The sequence below is a fragment of the Aphelocoma coerulescens genome, chromosome 2 (genome assembly GCF_041296385.1).
Source record: "Aphelocoma coerulescens isolate FSJ_1873_10779 chromosome 2, UR_Acoe_1.0, whole genome shotgun sequence".
Lineage (NCBI taxonomy): Eukaryota > Metazoa > Chordata > Aves > Passeriformes > Corvidae > Aphelocoma > Aphelocoma coerulescens.
The window spans coordinates 145,688,064-145,703,259 of NC_091015.1; the positions used below are offsets into that span (position 1 = coordinate 145,688,064).

General features: G+C 41.9%; 1 protein-coding gene across 1 annotated transcript; it reads left to right on the forward strand.

Moving 5' to 3' along the window:
• Positions 1-1,358: 1,358 nt before the first annotated feature.
• Positions 1,359-2,991, forward strand: KCNS2 (potassium voltage-gated channel modifier subfamily S member 2). Its single transcript, XM_069006023.1, has one exon. The coding sequence runs from the start codon at positions 1,455-1,457 to the stop codon at positions 2,886-2,888; it is 1,434 nt and encodes a 477-aa protein (XP_068862124.1). The 5' UTR covers positions 1,359-1,454; the 3' UTR covers positions 2,889-2,991.
• Positions 2,992-15,196: the final 12,205 nt, after the last annotated feature.

A 15,196-nucleotide genomic window follows, 5' to 3' on the forward strand; every position in this document is an offset into this window, starting at 1 on the left:
CCGCCGCCTCCCGCAGCTGAGCGGGGCGGCCGCTGTCCCTTCAGCACCGCGCGGCCGGCGGGGCCGCCCTGCCCTGCCCGGCCCGGCCCGCCCCGGCACCGGCCCGGCCCCGGCACCCGCACACCCCCGGCACCGGCACACCCCCGGCACCGGCCCGGCCCCGGCAGCCGCACACCCCCGGCACCGGCACCGGCACCGGCACACCCCCGGCACCGGCCCGGCCCCGGCACCCGCACACCCCCGGCACCGGCACCGGCACCGGCACACCCCCGGCACCGGCACACCCCCGGCACCGGCATCCCCCGGCACCGGCACCCCTCCGGTACCCCACCGGCACCGGCACACCCCGGCACCGGCATTCCCCGGCAGCCCCGGGCAGCGCGGCGAGCCCTGGCGGCCCCCGCGGGCGGCGGCGATGGCGGGCGGGGGCCGGGGGCAGCGGGGCGCGCCGGCGGGGGGCCGCGGCCGCTGAGGCAGCAGGTAGGGCGGGCGCGGAGGGCGCGGAGGGCGGCGGAGCCGGGCGGGGCGGGTCCCCCGCGGGTCGGAGCGGGGGCTCTGGCCCCTGAGGCGCGGCGTGGGACGGGAGCCCGGGCGGCGGCGGCCAGCGGGGGCTCCTTGTGTGGCGGGGCCGGGAGCGGCGGGAGGGAATGAAAGATCCGCGCGGCGCCGGTGGCACAAAGGCCGTGAGTAACGGGGGGTGGTGGGAGCGACAGCCGCAGCCCAGGTGAAGGTCGAGGGGAGGGACAGGAGCCTGCAGTTGGAACAAAGGAGCCTCCCTCAAGGTCTTCAATGGGAGGTGGGAGAAAAGAAAAGGGGGGAAAGGGGAGAAACGGGGGCAGAGGGAGAAAAAGGGAGGGAAAGCTAGTGAACGGGCGGAAAAAGGGGAAAAAGGGGGAGAGGGAAAGGAGAGAAGGAAAGAAGGGAAGAAAGAGAGAGGAGAGAATTAGAGAGAGAGAGAGAGAGAGAGAGAGAGAGAGAGAGAGAGAGAGAGAAAGAAAGAAAGAAAGAAAGAAAGAAAGAAAGAAAGAAAGAAAGAAAGAAAGAAAGAAAGAAAGAAAGAAAGAAAGAAAGAAAGAAAGAAAGAAAGAAAGAAAGAAAGAAAGAAAGAAAGAAAGAAAGAAAGAAAGAAAGAAAGAAAGAAAGAAAGAAAGAAAGAAAGAAAGAAAGAAAGAAAGAAAGAAAGAAAGAAAGAAAGAAAGAAAGAAAGAAAGAAAGAAAGAAAGAAAGAAAGAAAGAAAGAAAGAAAGAAAGAAAGAAAGAAAGAAAGAAAGAAAGAAAGAAAGAAAGAAAGAAAGAAAGAAAGAAAGAAAGAAAGAAAGAAAGAAAGAAAGAAAGAAAGAAAGAAAGAGAAGCATCAATAGGTGAACATGCTGTAGATTTGTTCATTCTGCCAACTTTCTGTGTAATTGTATCCTAGGTTTTCATTCCCTACCCACCTTTGGAAGGAGCTCACTATGACAGGGCAGAGTCTGAGGGCTTTATCTGAAGCGAATTTTGAAGACAATGAGATCAGCATCAACGTTGGAGGCTTTAAGAAAAAGATGAGATCCAACACATTATTAAGGTTCCCTGAGACCAGGCTGGGCAAATTGCTGAGCTGCCACTCAAAGGAGTCAATACTGGAGCTTTGTGATGACTATGATGACACCAAGAATGAATTTTATTTTGACAGGAACCCCGAGCTCTTTCCTTATGTGCTACATTTTTATAACACTGGCAAGCTCCATGTGATGGGCGAACTCTGTGTGTTTTCTTTCAGCCAGGAGATTGAATACTGGGGAATCAATGAATTCTTTATAGACTCCTGCTGCAGTTATAGCTACCATGGGAGAAAAATGGAGCCAGACCAAGAGAAATGGGAGGAACAAAGTGACCAGGAAAGTACCACATCTTCTTTTGATGAGATTTTGGCATTCTACAATGATGCCTCTAAATTTGACAAACAGCCCTTTGGAAACATCAGGAGGCAGCTCTGGCTTGCTTTGGATAACCCTGGGTACTCAGTTTTAAGCCGCATCTTCAGTGTCCTTTCAATAGTGGTGGTGCTGGGCTCCATTGTGACCATGTGCCTGAACAGCCTCCCAGACTTTCAGATTGTTGACAGCAATGGGAACCCCGAGGAAGACCCTCGCTTTGAAATCGTGGAACATTTTGGTATTGCATGGTTCACTTTTGAACTGGTGGCGAGATTTGCAGTAGCTCCTGACTTTTTAAAATTTTTCAAGCATGCCCTGAATTTGATTGACCTAATGTCTATCCTTCCATTTTATATTACATTAATTGTCAACTTGGTGGTGGAAAGTAGTCCGACTTTAGCAAATTTAGGCAGAGTTGCACAAGTGCTGAGACTCATGAGGATCTTCCGTATATTAAAGCTTGCTAGACACTCCACAGGTCTCAGGTCTCTCGGAGCCACCCTGAAGTATAGCTACAGAGAGGTGGGGCTTCTTTTACTCTACCTCTCTGTTGGCATCTCCATTTTCTCAGTAGTGGCTTATACCATTGAGAAGGAAGAGAATGAGGGGTTAGCCACCATCCCTGCTTGTTGGTGGTGGGCTACTGTTAGCATGACCACGGTTGGCTATGGGGATGTGGTGCCAGGGAGCACTGCTGGCAAGTTGACGGCATCTGCATGCATCCTAGCTGGTATCCTAGTGGTAGTGCTTCCCATTACACTGATCTTTAATAAATTCTCCCACTTCTATAGGCGTCAGAAGCAGTTAGAGAGTGCTATGAGAAGCTGTGATTTTGGTGATGGTATGAAAGAAGTTCCATCTGTCAACTTAAGGGACTACTATGCTTATAAAGTTAAATCCCTTATGGCCAGTCTGACCAATATGAGCAGGAGTACCCCCAGTGAGTTGAGCCTGAATGATTCACTGCATTAGTGTACAAGTCTGACAGCAGTTTGCATGAGAGCTACCAAGAGCTATGTTTATAAATGTTTTCCTATTTGTCTTTTTTTTTTTTTTTCCTAGAAGATAGAGTTGCTGACACTGCACTTTGCACTTGAGAAACTAAAGACACTTCTATTACAAGTTAACAGTTTGCACATTTTCATCCTGTTGCATAGGGGTACTAAATGCTGACTTTTCCATACAAATGTTACCACTTCCATGACATTAGTGCTAATGGTATAGTGATGATCTGTTACTTTGTGCATATTCTCATCTGAGCAGAGAAATGAATGTACCCAAGTGGAATAAAAATTCTCAGCTGTGACATGAGTAATGAAAAAATCACCTATCACCTATACTGGTATCTGTACTGGTATAGGACTTCCCATGCATTTTACAATGGTTTAAAACAGCCACCTGTGAGTCACTGATGCAGGAACACTTTTACCCATATTGCTGACCAGTCATTCTGATCATCACTTGTCTGAAAACACCTCTAAGTTTGCTTACTCTTGAGTATGTGTGTTAAAATCTGGGTGTTCCTGTTCTGAAATGTTATGTATAGTAATATTTTTCAGAATCTCCTAAGCATAGACCTTCCTCTGTTTCCAAGATTAGATCAATACTGAGCCCTCTGAAGAAGGCTACCCCTCATTTTCAGATAGCTACATATTCAAAGACTACATTTCCACAAGTGACTCTAGGTATGGAGGCCCATATAGATCCCATTTCCAGAAGGGATCTGCTCACAGCTCGGTCCCAGTGCAGCTGCAGATGTGTTGTATCAGTCCATCAAAATGGTTTTGAGATTAGACACATGGGCTTTCGACAATTAGAAGCTCCATTGAAAAACCTGGATTTGATTAATGAAGTGAAATATTCCCACATGAACAGTACAGGCAGCATTTTAGGAATTGACATTCATATACTGCAAAAAGACTAATTATAAAGATGCCATATGTGATGCTGAGATATAAAATCTAATTTTATCAGTAAAGCTTGAAAGCAGGTGTTGATGACAGACAATTCCATTAAAATTTCTGCCAAGGAAACTCTAAGCAAAAAACCACTTTCCCTCAGAAAGAAACTCACAATTTACAGCTAAGGGAGAGTATAAGGGCCTAAGAAGGGAACGGATAAAGAAAAAGAGCTTAATACTGCACTATCTGTGGGTAGATCCTCCTACCTACTTCTGTGATGTAGTCAATTTAAATCCTTTCAAGGGCTGGCATGTACATGTTTAAAAAAAAACCCAACACCTTGAGAGAACAGATCATCTGGGATTTCAAGTGTAACAATGAATCTGCAGAGTTGTTTTTTGAGTGCTCAGTCTCCTCCCTAACACAATTGTAGAGAGATCAAACACTTGTAGTCAACAGGCAGAAGGCACTGACTCCCTCTTTTTACTTCTTGGGATCTGTGCTAGAAAACAAACTACTGGCACTCAGCAGGCAGAACAGCATTTCTCTTCAGATCCTACTGCTTTTCCATTCCATTCATTACATATAATGTTCCAATTAATTTTTTTGTTAGTTTTACTTGTGAAGACCAGAGAGGTGTGGAAATTAAATTCAAGCTATTTAGAAGAGAAATTAAAATACTGAAGCTAAAATTTTCTTGTTTGGAAGACTGTGTTTTTATACCATGACAAAGGGTGGCTCAACTGACAAAGCAAATATGGTATGGACAGATGATTAATTACCTAATAATAGGTAATTAATAGCCTCATTTAGGCAATTAGAGGTTGCAGCTTGGTCTGGATCTTCTGACGCTGTATCAGCTCCACCTAAAAACCAGAAAGCTGAGCACCCAGGATTGGATTTCTGTTTGCCCAGTGAGCTATGACAGAATACACAGAGTGAAATAACTTACCCCCCCTACCCCATTGTGAGGAATGAGACAACTCTTTGTAGAAATTAAAACAATTTATTAAAACAGAAAAATTGAAAAATTGCAAAAATTAACAAAATATAAAAATTTGGGATCCTAGTGGCTCAGGAGGTATGCCCCAGGAGCGCAGGGATTCAGGAACTTCAGGCTTAGGCAGCTCTGAACCTCAGGTAGAAAAAAAACTTGCAGTGCTAGGCTGGTCAAAAAGAAATATATATATTTCTAAAGGCCCCTGAAAAGGAGTAGGTTTCTCCAGCACTGAACTTAGCAAGCTGGAGGGGAAGGGGAAATGAGAGAGGGCGTGTCTTTCTCTTGCACCTTTATAGCTTTTGCTCCGCCCACAGTCTGCCCACAGTTTAAGGTGATTGGTGTTTTTCCTTTGACAGATTACCTCTGTCAACCAATGGCTCCTCCTTGTCAGAGGGGTGGTATTAGTTGAGATAAGAGTCATGGAGCTTACAGGGGTATGGTTATGGGGGCTGGACTGTTTGTTGCAACTGGGGTTTTTAAAATCTGCCTTGAAACCAAGGTACAAGTAAAACATAAAAAAATACATCCAACACATCTTAAAACACTTGTAAAAGTATACAGTAAACACAGGAAGACCATAAAAACTTGATCTGTGTACCTGGGCTGATGGGTTAATTTTAACATTCAATTTAAAAATATTAAGCTCAAATTAATTAAAGCACTTAATATGCAAAGACCGAGCACAAATAGGGATTTCATGTATGACACCCATCTCCATTGAACATCCTCCCCTCACATCAATTAATAGCTGATTTAGGCCATGAAGTGTGAGGAAAAAAGGTCCTTTCCAACCTTACCAATTTTCAACATAGCCCACACAAGTTATAAGTCAATTGGCAAGCCATCACTTGCTGTCCCTGAAATTCAAAGTGCCATATACATGGTCCTGAAGGTAGACATAGATAACCTGAATTTGGTGTCCAAACTTGAAACATTTAGCTAAGGTTTGCACTTCTGTATAGGGCTGGCTCAATTCAATTTATGCTGAGTCCCAGGCATAAATTCAGTACTCCTGTCCCTGATTCATACTGATTGTGTGTAAACTGTGACACACCCACAAACAGCCACCTAACACATGGACCAGAGTGAGGTCACCTGTTGAACTGAAATACCAAGAAAGAAACAAGGGAAGGAAGAGGTGGGCATGTGCAGCACATACATTCTGGTCAGGTTACATGCTGCAAGGGTGGCAAATTCTCTCACTAATGCGAAGGACACTGCAAACTCTCACTAGGTCTGTTGGCTGGGGAGTTCAGAGAACTCAGCTCCAAGCAGTGGTTTTATCTCAGTTTCATAAGCAGTAGATTTACAGAGCTGAAAACCAGGGACTTCCAGGGCAGTTATTTGGTGAGACCTGTAGACTTGCCAAAGAGTCACAAATTCCCTCAGCTGATGCTAGTTTAACATTGCAAAGGTTGGATTTAACTTTGCAACACATCATTTCACTAACCTATAGCTTAACTTATGTTCTAGATTTATTATTATTTGTAGGGCTGATGCTCTGTCATTTCTGCAAAAATTGAATGGAATGTGCCAAAATTGCATTTTACTAAAGAAAATGAAATACCCCAAGGAATTCCAAGTTTTATTGTACTGGTTGAAAGGAATTTTCATTATTGCATTTTTATATAAGTGCTTTTGATCAAAGACACTAAATAAATAAAGTACTGAAATTTAAGATGATCTTATCATGACGATTACTTTACACAGTGTACAGGAATTCCTTTCATAAACTTAACTAATTCCATGTTAAAAGTAGTCACATTTTTGCTGCCCCCTCCTCCTGAAGACCATTCCAGAGCTGTGCTGCTCTCCAAGACATGCACAACTTTTAGCATAATTTTATTAATGGCTGCTTTATACCAGTTTTTTTTTTTTTCTTTTGCCAACACTGTTCTTTAGCTTAAATATTTCATTTTGCTCTTAGTGTATTTATAGACAGCAACCATATGGCCTTACATACGTATTTTCACAGGTTTATACCTCTCAAGCTTCCTTTTAGTTCTCTTTTTGCAAGTCCTGTTCCCCTGACCACACATGGGAATGTAGCCCTTTTTCTGCATTACTTCTGCTTAGATTTATTATGTTTGAGTATTGTACAGCAGTTTTAATATTCGCTTATGACTAATAGAATTTTTCACTAAGCAGAATGACAGTTTAATGATTTAAGTAATGTTGCTGTCTTATCTCCCCCAAAATATCTAGGTAAGGAAGAATAAGGCACACCTTTCCTGCCATTTTATGAAGTAATGTCTATTCTAGGGCTCAGTGCAGTAAGTGCTGAGAAAACTTCTCTCTCATTAAATGAAAGCTACAGGAAAATGTTTACATTACACTTTGAAGAAAAAATGCAATCTCTCCAAATCCTCACAGGGGAGAAGAGCTGGTGCATTTTTTGCACAGTCAGTACTTTTGCCAGACTTCTTCATTCACTGTTGCGTGAGAGCAGGGCATCTGCACTTCCATAAACCAGTGGGTAAGAATTGAAGGATGAGAGGACTAATTGGCCCCTTTCTCCAGAGTTGGAAATTTGAAAATTTCTGTGGTCAGAAATCTCCTTACTATGGATGTGCAGTTTACTGAAGAATACTGCATTGGCCTGTGCTCCTCCTGCCTGTGACAGTCACCTTTCTGGCACCAGTGAAAATGCTGTGCCTATTCACTTTCATCTGAGAGCTTTGTATTGTTTAAATGAGAATTGTGGTAATATTTCAAATGAGGTAACTTTATTGCCAGGAATAAACTGTTAAGAGAATCTGGATTTCTAGTACAAATCTAGGCTATTATGAGAGTCAGAGATGCCCTTGAGAAGCAATGTGTTACATTATGTTCCTGAGATGTAAAATCTATATATAGATTGTGATTAAGCTTTTTATGTATGTTCAGATTTTGTACTATTGCTGGTTTATTACTCACTTAATTTCATCAGCTGCTAATTCTCTTTCCCTGCAGACTTTCCATTTTGAAAACAGACTGGTTTTTCCTCACATGTTATATAGAGCATGAGCTACTTCACATTGCAAACTTAAAAACAAAGAACTTTGAATTTAATTTTCCAAATTTATTACCTCCAGTATTTGTACCTTTTTGTATAGAACTTTACAAGACTGCAGGGAACCACTGTATCTGGTGTTCTTTGTACTGTGTGTCTTGTCCCAGTGTGTGTAGCGCACTCAAGAACTCAGTTTTGTGCCACAAAAAGGAAATTAAATGCATAAAAAATTATCTTTCACCAGGGATCTAGAACTGATTTAAGTTTCAGGAACATTCTGAGTATATATTATAATCAAAGAGAAGCCTGGGCCTCATTGTGAAGATAAGTTTCTTTTAAATATGCACATCAGGCTAGATTTCTATTCTTAGAAATGCTCTTAATTGGTGATTGTGGTGGGGAACCCACATTTTTCAGTGGAACAAACAGTACATGCTTCTTGTTCTCTACCTGACAGACTGGGGACTAAACAACATACCAGCAGCATTTGTAGGCACTAAATCAACTTGACACGACCTTTCATCTCTTCCAAAATAACCCCCATCCCTAGAGGCCCCAGCTGTGCACATATAAGCAGCAGAAAGCCCCTGGAGTAACTGCTCCTGCTGTGCTGGTTATCCATTTCCTCTCACAATACTCTTGACTTTAATCTACCTTTGATGGTACTTTCAAACAACTTTCAACCCAAGTCACTACTCATATCCCTCGGTGAGGTGTTGTGCCAGAACTATTCTTTTCTCATCATGTTATTCTTATTTTCTTTTCCAATTTATGCACCTGGCTTCCCATTAAGTTACACCAGAAATTAATTTGATCTCCTGTAACTAATTTTCAAGTTGCACACTATTCAGACAGGGTAAAAGAATGTTCCCATCTGACTTCTGAAGCATTTTTTACTGATTCTGCCTTTTTTCTAAAAAAAAAGATTATGCTTCTCATCTGAGAATAATTTACAGAGTTAAAAATAGAGCAACGGGTAATACATTATTCAAAGCAACAGTTCTACAGAACAATCATTGAAGCTGCTAAGAAACATCATTCTCATTAAAGATTGTGGATCTCTTCACCTCTCATATATAAAATTATGGGTTGTCAAGTGGAGGAAGCAACCTCCAAACAGTCTAGAAAGTGTTTCCTGAGATCATATAACACTGCTGGAGAAGGTCTGGCTCTGGAATTTATTTGCCCTGCTAGAAAAGAGGATGGAGAATCATCTCACAGGTGTTGGGACTCACACTGACCTCCCACTGCAGAAATTTGTTTGCCTGACATCGCCTCACCCTTTACACACAACTCTAAATCATGTAAGTCCTCACTTGGATAAGCACATGAATTTGCCATAAGAGGCAGTGGCACAAATCCAAGCATTTCAGCTTCACATCAGCACCTCCCACTCTTGCTTTTTTTCTTTAAGGGTATTAATGGGCTCTGGCTTCTCACAAATCTCTGTTCAGATGTAAACAGGGCTAAGTTTTTCAGGAATTGGACAAAGTCTGTTATAAATCTGATCATTTCTTCTATAGACTAAAGCAGCCTAAGAGAGCTGCCCACTTTCAGATGCATGGTCCAACATCCTGACTTGTTGTCACCCAATGTGCAGGTGTTCTGTGTGGTGCAAAAGTCTCTGTAGTTCTGAGCAGACTATTCAACTGATGACACTGTTGACTTTCAAAGAAAACTCTTAATCTTACTTGGAAGATGAGTGGTGCTCACCCAGCAGCACAGTTTGCTTGCCAGCAGCTGCTGTGCTGCCCATCCCAAGTCCTGTATCTCCTGCTTCCCCCTCTCTATCTGCCATCACCTGATGTGGCTATTCCTGCAGCCTCCATGACACATGAGGAAAGGTGACATGGTGGGGTTGTAACACAGCAAGATGAAGGTTTGGAGTTCCTGACTTAGGAACATCAATCCCACCAACTATTGGTGGAAATTATCCTTTCAAATGACTATGCTATTTTTGAAATTTGTGTTCTGTCCCATTCTAGGAAATGTTCTGAACACTGACACCCTACCATAGCCCTTTAAGGACCATCCATTTAATTACCAGGTAAATTCTAATTTATTTCTATTGTATCAGCGCCTAGGCATGTCAGACCATGGGCTAGCAACTCCCTATGTTAGGTTTCCAAGTATGGCAAAAGACAACATGTCAAAATTGTGGTTTACTTTTGGGAAATAATCCATTCTCTCTGTTTCTTCTTTCCATACCAACGCACACCTTCCTACTGCCACTGTTAGCATGATCATTTTTTAACATTTTGATCCCTTCCTGTTGAAGTAAGAAGCCCTGGATGTATTTTTCTTTGGTGAGTTGGCTCTCACCATTCCCTGTGGGAGCATGCTCTAAATAAGACAGCTGCAACCAGGGGAGAGGCTGATGCCACTTGCAAGTACCTTCCAGGAGTGGGTTATCCCCATTCTACTCTCCCTTATGCATCTCCCCCGCTCTTGAACGATCAGCAGAGGCAAGGCAGGCCCTGCAACAGGGACATTGCAACTGGCCAAAGTCAGGCTGCAGGTCCTTCTCCAATGCTTTCTTACTCAGCCTGGCAAGGGAACTACCAGGTTTGGCAGTTGATTTTTAGAAGGGGCATCTCACTTCAGTATTGGAAACGCTTTATAAATACAGGGAAATTTTGCTTATACTTTCCATGGTAAAAATGCTTGGGCCTTCCTTATACGTTGGTGAGGGTAGCCCCACTCCTGGCTCTCACATTTTCCAAACAGGAGCTGTACTGGTGCTCTCCCCAGTGTTACCAGGGCAGTGCTGGAGAGCACACAAAGGACTCTGCTTCATGTGAGTAGTTACACAGCACTGGCCCATCCACCAGCACACAAAAATACAAATACGTTTCTTCACACTCAGCAGGAGCCCCAGAGCACCAAAACAATTTAACGTGCTGGGAAAGGAGGTGGTAGGTGTTTCTAGGTGTATTTGATTTCCTTAGGAATCCCTTTAGATTCAGAGAAAGGTCAGCCTAGACATACCAAGAATATAGAAGAAAAAAGCTTTGATAGACAGTTAATGATACCTGAAACAAGATACCTGACAATTTTCCATCCTGAGAAAGCAGTATTAAAAAAGCAAAGTGCATCTTTTCATCTTTCCAGAGAAGAATGAGAAGAAAGCCATAGTGAATGAAAGTTAGTCTATTTCAGTTCTGGGTGTTTAAAATAAAGAATTAATCCAATGCAGTCCAGAAAAGAATGAGCCTGAATGGAAAACAAAGCTGCAGCTGAACAGTGTTTAAATTCTTTCCTTGAAAAGTGCACAGGACAGCCATGTCTTGCATGGTTTCATTTAGAGATCTGGACCAAGAATCAGAGACCACCTTCCAAAAGTTTAGACTTCAAATTTGTAAGCACAGCCAGGGGTGTTAGACACACCTTCCCCTCACCTGGGTCAGCAGCATGGCACTCCAAACTCGAGGCTGGCAGCCTCACAATATTTTGGGAAGGTAAAGCCATACAGGTTCTGTCACTTGCTGTGATGAAGGAACATCTCTTTGGCTCTGCAGCACGGCGCCCATTCAGCCCTGAGCAGCCTCGCTTCCACTGATCAGGACAGAAGCTGGAAGACGGCTCAGAAATGGAGCAGTAATCTCTACTAAAAATGCCTGAATGGTTGTTTCTTGTTGTAGAGCAAAGAGCTGAACTAAACACTTCAGTTCACATTAGTCAAACAGTGTGCAAATAAGACTTCCTCCTACTCTAGCTGCAAGATAGGACCAAACTGTTGAGCTTTCTGTGGAGGCAGTGACTGAAGACAAGCGCTATGAGATGTATAAACTTATGTCAGTTGATGGGCTGAATAAATCAATGCTAACTACACTTAAAAGGCTTCAAAATTATACCTACTCTTGGAATAAATTTGCATTAATTTTTGGGACGCAGGGCTACTGTATTGCTGGTCCTATAATCCTAGAGAGTCTCAATTCCTTATTTATTCTAATCATTACATATTTGGGGGCTGTTTAAACATCTGCTTGTCAACAGAAGTTCTAATTACACTAACTAGGAGAATAGGTTTTTGGGTTTGTTGAATCTAATACAACACTATTGCTATTGATTTTACCCACATTACATTGTGGAATGTAAACAGCCTCAAAAGCTAATCTATTTTTATAAAAGCTGAGCTATCAGTGGTGGATGTGTTTCCTCAGCAGGAGAGATACCCACATACCTATAGTGGGTTACCAAATTGCTTTTGGTTGTTTTAGAGTTTCTAATGGGATGAGAGACTCTTGGAATGAGTCAGAGCAGTATTTCAGTTGGATTTATTGAAATACTGAACCGGTACTCACCACTCATAAAATTCTGTTCACTTTCTGAGGTAAATCAGATTGGACTAAGCAACTGTATATGTATTTAAATTGGTACAGTGCTGAACATTAATACAGTCACCCCATTATTTTCTGAACAGTCTCAAGGCCATTTTCTGTAAAGATCAACTAATAGGAAAAGCAACCCCAAATTTCTTCTGGATTACAGGAGACTCAGAAAAAGTTATTTTATTATTTGTATTTATAAGTGGAGCATTTGACTTGTTTCTGTATTTTTATTACAAAACACTTTGAAAAATTCTGGTCTTCTTCCATAGTTTCAGCAGGAAAAATTGGTATATGACAAATAAATACGACTTATCTAGAGACTGAAATAACACCTGCACTTTTAAAAGAGTCTCATGTTTTGGATATGGTTGCTATGAAAAATGGTACTTCTACTTAATCCTTCCTCAAATAATCTCTGACCTTCATAATCTCTGGACTGTGACACCTGTTTTCATGTGTGATGAGAGATCAAAAGGACACCTCTCGCTGTTAAGCCTACATAGCCCACTGTATTGCAATAAAAATGAAATATCAATTGATGCATCACACAAAAGGCTTAGTGTCATATAAATCAACTCAAAAGCTTTTGGTCTCCCTCTTTGATGTATTTGCTGCGAGGCTTTTTTTAACAACAACCATGCAGGCTTTGGGAGCCCAGGAGGAGAGCAAAGCAGCAGAAAGATCTGAGTAGGGAAAAAAGTAGTGTTAGAAACATCTGAGGGCCACAGCCATCTTCTCATGCATCAATCCTTCCAGTGACACCGAGGGAATGAAAGGAGGAATTGGGGGGTGGGGTGCTTGTTTCTGGGCACACCTGTATGCAGCAAAAGAACAGCTAAAGAATTATACTGGTCAGCTCCAAATACTGTCCAGAGGGGAGAAACAGGATGAGGAGGGCTGAGCATTTCTCTGGGAGAAGCTAGGGAGAGATACTGCAATATATAGTATCGGTCCTCAGAAGAAATATCCCCAGGGAGAGGAAACCAGGTTTTTAGTAAACAACATGCAGCTTAATTAATTTGACAGAGGAAAATAGATCCGTATACATTAGCATGTGGCCATGTATATTTACAGATTTAACTTCTGAAGCTGTGACACCTAAAGAGAAAAGTTTTTAAGGTCACTGGGGGTTGCAGTGCCATGGTACATGGTAAATGCCATTAATGTTTTCCCCCATTGTGACAGACAGAAAACCAGTATTTGAGCCCAGAATCAGATTATAGTTTAATTCCTTCCAACGTCTTCCTGCTGCCTGGGTCTGGGCAGCGCCCTACTTAGTGCCCAGTTTAGGCCCTCTGAATTTTCTGTGGCCTTTAGAAAGGCCGGTTTGCACCAAACAAGTACCAGCACCAGGCAAGAATTCTGGCTGTTTGCCTACAGCACATGAAAACTTGCTGCTCCCACCATCACTTCTGGCAATGCTAAACCCAGTGCCCACAGTAAAAACTTGGGAGGCTTGGGAATAGTGCTATTGCACTAAGAAAGGCCCTGGCACAGGGCATGGAGTGATTGTTAGCTGATGCCATTACACAGACTCTTCCACTGCACTGAGATAATTCCCTAAATATTCTTTGTACATCAATAAAAAAAGAAGGAACTTTTGTCACTTCAAATATACCATGGTTCACTAAGGAGCATCGGTCATGAGTTCTTTCACTAAAGTGTATTTGTGGGAAAGTTCTTAAGAGAATAATTTTTAAAAATCAGAAAAGAAATGGGCAATGGAATTATATTCGAGACATTAAATGTGTATGTATCCACTTTTCCTACTTAAGCCTATCCATTGCCTATTGGTTTTCTAGCATGATGAGAACAACAAAGAAACAACTCAAACCCCTTCTGTACCTCCAAGTAAAGGATGTGTAAGAAGATATTTGGGTGATGCTCAGCTCTCTCAGAATTAGGTCTTTAGCAACATCACATTGCAGAGAGAGGGACCTCCACAGAGTACTGAGGATTCCTAGCCTGATCTACTTTCATGAGATCCTCAGACTCTAGTTCTTGCAGCAATGTTGTGATCTGGAAAAATCCTTTCCGGAGTTGACTTTGAGAGACGTGGGTTTCTGTGCTCACGGTGTTACAGAAAGGAAACAAAACATGAGGGATGCCTAAGGAAATGAACATTAATGGTTACTATTAAGATAATTTTGCTTTAGTTAGAATGAACAAGTCGACAATTATACATGAAAAATTAGCTTTTATTAAAAATGTTTAGTAATAAGCAATGATTTTTCAAAATTTTTTAAATTTACTAAACCTAAACATACAAAGTCAGAAGCAAACAAGAAATTGCTTGGTTAAAATCTTACTGCAGGTTAACTTGTCAGTAGTTCTATTAGATTTCCTGCAAGGCTTGCTTTTAAAGTATCTTATTTATTGTATTATTGGCTTTCCTTCACAGAGATGCCCATCCTCCAGTAGAGATGTGTAGCCATCAACATGGATGATTTGATTCATTTATATAAACAGAAGAAAGAAAAAATAAGTTGCATCCATCTCTCAGTACAAAACCTATTTCTCTATGTTAATGCTTGCACAGAATTTAGAGCTCCCTATGCTGGCTGCTGAAGCCTAAGGCAGCTCTTTCATTGGCTGCAGTCTCCACCATACCAGAATGGCCACATACTAATTTCATATTAATTCATGAAAGTATTCTTTGGTCACAAACATCCTGTACCTACCCAGCTTACACTACACTAGATGTTATTTTTTGCCCTTTTAAGTAGCTTGTTTTATTCCACGGCATTCAGATTTTTCTCATGCATGTATTTTCCATTCTTGTGTGCATGCACGTGCACAAAGTCTGAGTTGTTTATATGCAGATAGAGAAAAAAAGGATGTCCTTTATCTTCTGATAGCTTTCAGATGTCAGACTGCAACAGCTCTAGTCTAAAACAGCCTTTTATTGGAGGCCCTCGGGATATGCAATTCATCTTTAGGGTACCACATTAACTGAAGTTTTCAGAATACACAAAACAGGAAATTTGTGATCATTTTGTATCATTGTCTATTACACTGTAAAACCACATTATTCAAACTCAAAGTCTTATTTTTGG